General features: G+C 52.2%; 1 protein-coding gene across 3 annotated transcripts in view; it reads left to right on the top strand.

Annotated features, from left to right (window-relative positions):
- The first annotated feature begins 4,227 nt into the window (after positions 1 to 4,227).
- The window catches only part of TSHZ2 (teashirt zinc finger homeobox 2), a 488,293-nt gene continuing 486,520 nt past the window's right edge, over positions 4,228 to 6,000 (top strand). For all 3 annotated transcript variants that reach the window (XM_040248106.1, XM_040248104.1, XM_040248103.1), the window contains exon 1: positions 4,228 to 5,237. In XM_040248106.1, the coding sequence (XP_040104040.1) occupies positions 4,799 to 5,237 (439 nt within the window). In that variant the 5' untranslated portion in view covers positions 4,228 to 4,798. The remainder of the gene's footprint in view (positions 5,238 to 6,000) is intronic.

Genomic DNA, 6,000 nt, shown 5'->3' with positions numbered 1-6,000 from the left:
ATTGAGTTGCAGTCCAGCGGTAAGACAGGCAAACTAACTGCCTCCCAAATGTAGTATGATAGTGTTGTTGTTGTTTAGTTGCTAAGTCGTATTCAATTCTTTTGTGACCCCATGGACTGTAGCCCACCAGGCTCCCCTGTCCTTGGGATTTCCCAGGCAAGAGTACTGGACTGGGTTGCCATTTCCTTTGCCAGGGAATCTTTCCAACCCAAGGATCGAACTGGAGTCTCCTGCATTGGCAGGCGGATTCGTTATCTCTGAGCCATCGGGGACACCTGTAATAGGTGTGTGCTTTAATGGAGCATTCACAGGCTTCTTTGGGTACATAAAAAAGGCTCCTCAACACCACCACCACCTTGCAAGTGACTCCAAGAAGAGACGCCCAGCCTGTCCCTCGCATGCAATGACTTCTGTTAACTTGATTCGCTTGTTACAAAATTCAGTCCTTGCACCAGGAAGCTTCCCGTGGCCTGGCACCTCATCAGAATCACCTGCGAACTTCCAAATTTTCATATTTTTCTGGCCCCACCCTAGGATCTAATTTAGTAAGTCTGGGGTGGGGCCTGTGTTTCTTTATCTTACCTAAAAAATCCCCAGGAGATTCTGATGTTGAGCCAGTGTGTTCTGGAAAATATGGTTGAGTCATTCCAATCAGTTCATGCCGTTACACAGCCCAGAGTTTGAGTGTTGGATCCCAGGATGCTAAGTTCCCTGGAGACTTAAACATGGCCAAGCCACCCACTCTGGGAAGCAGCTTCTCCACGTGCCAGTCTGTGGATTGGTATTCTGCAAATTCGAGTCATGCCCACACCACCTTCCCCACCCACCCCACTACCTATTGTTCCTGAAGGATACTTTTTAGACCCATAAGTTCTATTAAAATTCAGGTTGCTATCTTGAGTGCAGAGCAGTCTCTCTAAGACAGAGGTAAACTGAAAGTGATTCCATGAAAACAGACCATGTTTTGAAAGTCGAACCAGGCACTCTTGCCCTCCCCAGCTTCTGAGCCAGAAATCTCCAGTTTCTTGGTTGAAAATAAAAGCTGGCCAGTGATGGGCACAAAAGCCACACCAGCAGCAAACGGACACCTTCCCGGATTGAAAGGGGATGATGACCCTTTCACTGTGTGACTCAGCGTTTCTCAGTGTCATGGCACACCCCGGGATGGCATCTGGGCACCGCTGCGTTAGGCACCCCACTGGGGTCGTAGCCAAAGTCTTCTCTGTTGATAAGCAGCCTATACACTCTGCAGCAGTAGCAGTAGGAAAAAAAACACAAATTAATGAAAGAACACTCCAGAAATGTGGTCCGAGAATGGGGTGGCAGCCAGCTAAAAGGAAACTTTTACAGCAGGTCCTGTGAGCTCCACTCACCCTCTATGTAACCAGTGATTGAGAAAGAGGAAAGAGTGGAGGGAAAATTCGGAGAAGAATCCTGAAGAGTGGCTGGCAGAGATCCTGTAGCTCAGGGCCTCCTGCTCGGCCCCCTCCTGATTTACTTCAAGGCTGGAGTCAGCTCAACTCCTTCTTTCCTAGTTCCCCATCCTTTAGATGTCATTTTACAGAGGCTTTCTGAAGACACGGGTCCTATCTTATGCGTTCTAGCATCTCATGTGCTCAGCGCAACAGCTGGCACCTAACGCAGTAGATGTTTGTTAAAGGACTGAATGGACCACAAAGGCCAAATCGACAGGCATGGGGCTTCTGTCGAACGTGGCAGATTTTTCAAGGTGAGCTTCCTAGAGCCTCAATCTTCTCTCTGTTAAGGCCCAAGTCTGCACCTCCTAATTTTATAACTGCAGTTCCTTAATGACATAGACGAGAGGTTTTTTACTCAACAAGCTATGCTTCCTATCACAGTGCTCGGGAAAGGTGTGTTGTGTAATTAGAATTAATTAGTACTAATGCCCCTTTTGCTGACGTTGCCAGCTATGAAGTGGGCTCTTCTCTGCCTCAATTGCCTGAGGACTGGGCTGGGGTTAGGTGGGGCTGATCATGGGTGGAGGCCGATGGGGTGATTTAGGGTAAGTGAATTAAAAACTTGTACAACATACGTGTGGAGAAATGAGCATCCCTGCCCTGTGCAGGGATGTTAAAAATGATTCAACAGCACTTTGCAAAGAGTGACAATAACACCTTGCAATTGACTGGTAGGATGGGAGTATCCTATGGCCCAAAAGAATGGTTTAGAAAAACATTTGTGGGATGGATCATCCTTGGTAATTCCCCATGAGCGAGGGTAAAAGTGACAGGTGGATGAGCCGTAGGCACAAAGTACCCCTGACGGTATGGGTCAGGCCTCAGTGGCGCTAAGTGCTTGGTGGGGGCTGGACTGAGGGGTGGGCACTGGTGGAGACCATCACAATGCCAGTAACAGTGTCACCCCTTGAACTCCTAAATCATTTTAATTATTATCTTAATATCTAAGCCTTAGCTGGCTCTATAGTTAGCAATTTGAGGTATGTCTGATTCCAAAAGAACAAAGACTTTTTTAGCAGAAGTTTTTAAACCGGAGTAAACAGGAGGTTCACTTGTGGGATTGGGAGTTGTTTGGTCAAAAATGCAGATTCCAAAGAGCTCATCTAGAAGTTTCTCATCTGGAAGGTCAAGGGCAATGGGGCCCTAGACATTTCCAGTTAGGAGATGGAGGTGTGACTTTGCCTTGTGAGTGACACTGGGCAGTGTCTGGATGCAATTTTGGTTGACACAACTGGGGTGGAAGAGTCTGGCATCTAGTGGGCAGACACCCAACACGATGCTAAATTTCCTACAACGCGCAGAACAGCCTCCACATGGAGGATTATGGCCCCAAAGATCAGTAGTACCAGCGTTAGAACATTTTCTTCTAGAGTAAGGCCTAAGAATGTGCATCTTAACAAGAGCCTTAGGAAATTTTAATGCAGGAGGAAGAAGCCCTTGGAAAGATTCAGATAATGCCTGACTTTTTATTCTAAGGACGTGCTGTCAGATTTCCCTTTTGGCCCAACTAACCATCACACCATCCTCCGAGCCCAGGTTAACTATCCCTTCTAAGAGCACCTCCTGTCCCAGCAGACCTCGTTTGCCCCTTTAATCGTCTGTCTCTCCCACTGGAACAAAGTGACTTGGGGGCAGGGTCCAGGTTCATCCTGGTCCCAGAAGCTCCAAAGGGAGCTGGCCCATAGCAGGGCTCCGGCCACAGGCTGGCTGGAATCTGTCTCCACTTGAGTAACATCTCTTGCACTGAGGCTGGAGTTACTCTGTCTTCCCGACATCGGCACGGAACCCTCTTTTAACACCTTCATGGAGCGCATCACTCTGAAATTACCTGCTTACTTTCCATTCATTCAAATGTTTTATTGGGCTCCTACTCTGTGCCGCGCCATCACTGGGGATAAACCACAGAGGCAAAAACCTCTCTTCCCAACAGAACTGATATCCCAGAGGGGAAATTTGGACAAGAGAAATAGAAAACTGTATTTAACGTGTGTGATCATACGGGTGGCACTGGTAAGCCCAGTGGAGAAAAATAAAATAGAGAAACGTGATGGGGTGGAGATGTGCGTGTGAAACTTTAAGTGAGGTGGGCCTCTAGGAGAAAGTGACATTTTAAGCAAAGTCCAGAGATTTGGGGGCAACTTATCTGCTCCCCATTAGAACACAAACACTGGGGGTGGGGGCATGGTCTTCCCTTTCTCTATGACTTCTGTGTTTCCAGAAGAGAGGTGTATAGTAGGTGCTCAATAAACACGTTATTTAAATAAAACAAAGAGAGGACTATGTGATTAAACTATCAAGGAGACAGCAGGAGATTCTTGCTGTTATAACCATCCAGAAACTAGCAGGAAGGTGGGAGAAGCAGAGGCGTTCACTGCAACGGGGTGGCGAGGACATCCCCGGGTCAGTTTAGGAGGCTGCAGAGGATGGTGGCCATCCCTCCTCCCAAAGGGAAGCGCAGTCCTGCCCTCCTCACCCTGTGTTCAGGGTCCTGTTTTCGTCCCTGTGGGTGGAGCTTACCTGGCGCCCGGGGCTCCTCCTTCCATCCCCCTGCCCCCAGCGCGTCCTTTCTCAGCGCTCCCCCGAGGGGCGTCCCCGAGGCCCGGGGGGGGGGGGGCGCGCGTCGCAGCGCCGGCGAGCGGGGCGCTCGGCAGGGCAGGCGGCACGCGGGGTCCCCGCCCCGCCCCGCTCCCGGCGGGACGCTGTCCCTTTAATAGACTCCCTCTGCCTGGCGCTCTGCGGCTGGGGAGTAAATTCCTCCCTGTCGTCAGGTCGCGGGGAGAGGAGGAGGAGTTTGTTAATGTTCAGTTTGTTCAGCGGGATCGATGTTTGCTGGCATCGCCTCGCCCTGTCTTGTGTGTGTGTGAGAGAGTGTGTGTGTGTGTGTGTGTGTGCGTGCGCGTGGTGTGTGTGTGTGCATCTGTGGGGGGTGTGAGTGTGTGTGTGTGAGTGAGAGGGAGCGAGAGTGCGTGTGTGAGTGTGTGTGTGTGTGAGTGTGCGTGTGTGCGTGTGTGCGAGTGAATTCCAGATTTTCTGTCTTTCCCAAACCCGCTCCTGTCCTCTCGCATATCACTCAGAGACCGGGATCTGACAGCAGCCACGAACCGACGGTGAGGGATCTCCCTGCCCCCGGCGCGAAGCCGCCATCGAGCCCGGCGAGGAGGAGGAAGCCGAGGCGGCCAGGAGAAGGCAGGAGCGAAAGGGGAACCCACTACCTTCCCAGGATTGTTTGTGTGTTGTTGTTTTTTGTTTTTGTTTTTTTTTTCCTTATCTTTACGCGCGCGTGTGCGTCCCTCGTCCCTTCCATCCGAACCCGCTCTTGGATGTTTAATAAAGAAATCAAGTGTCTCAACAGTCACCAAAAAAAAAAAAAAAAAAAAAACCAAACCAAAAAAAAAAAAAATTCCAAAAAGCAAAAACAAAAAGAGAGAGGAGAAAAAACAAAAAATCCAAAACCAAACAAACAAACAAACAAGGCAGAACCAACCTCCACTTCAAACCAGCCGGCACAGCCACCCGTGTCTTGCCTGCCACCCAGAGAGGGGGGTCTCCGGCCCCCGGTGGAGGAGTTGCAGGGACAGGGGGACAGAGGCCGAGCGACGCCCTGGGAGCCACCGGGCAGGAGGCGGAGGAGACCCGGAGAGGCGAGCGAGACAGCGGGCCCCCGCGCGCGGCGGCTCGGGGCTGGGGCGCCAGAAGTGGGACCGGAGCGAACTAGAGCGATGCCAAGGAGGAAGCAGCGGGCTCCCAAGCGGGCGGCAGGTAAGAGACCCGGCTCCGCGCGGGGCGGCCCGGCCCGCCGGCCCGGGGCGCCAGCTCCTCGCCCGCGCGCCCCGGGACGCCACCCCCGCGCTTGCCTTTCGGGGGCGTCAGCTCCGGGTGCCCCCCTCTGCCCCGCTAATAACCCCGTCCTCGCTCGCCTTCTCCAGCCTCCCCTATCCTCCCCTTTCCAGGCTCCGGTTGGGGGGTGGGGGCAAGCTATCCCACCAAGCCTTTCCTCCTTAAACTTTTTTTCCCTCCACCCTCTACCCCACCCCTAACTTTCTCCCAGTCTGCTTCTTGCCTCTCGGGCCAAAGTTGCGCTGAGCTTTTGGGGTTCGCAGCGGGGAGCGGTCCTGCCGCCCCCGCCCCCCTCCGGGTGGTCGCTGCCAGTGGCTTGTGGCCTCAGGGGACGGCGTTTCCTCTCGCGGGGGTTTGGGGCGCTGAACTTTGAGCCGTGCCCCAGCCTAGGGCTGCAAGGCTGGCTCTGGGGCAAGCCATGGGAGTTCAGCTTTGATCGCCAAGGTGTGAAAAACCACCCCAGGAAAGGAACCTTTGAATCTGTTTTCTAAGAGGAGCCTCCTTTGGAAATCTAATCAACACTCTCCCTTCTCTTAAAAAAAAAAAAGGTGGGGGTTGTGGGGGAATGCCCCTCGAACATTGAAACAGCTCTGGATCCTCTTTGCACAGAGTGAGTTGCAAACTTTCTAAATTGATTTGTGCGGGTGGGAACTATCCCATTTGAATTCTTACCACCCCCTCCTCC

This window comes from Oryx dammah, unplaced genomic scaffold (assembly GCF_014754425.2).
Source record: "Oryx dammah isolate SB20612 unplaced genomic scaffold, SCBI_Odam_1.1 HiC_scaffold_10, whole genome shotgun sequence".
NCBI lineage: Eukaryota > Metazoa > Chordata > Mammalia > Artiodactyla > Bovidae > Oryx > Oryx dammah.
Note: the sequence above shows the minus strand (reverse complement) of the source record. Positions and strands in the feature narration are given on the sequence as shown.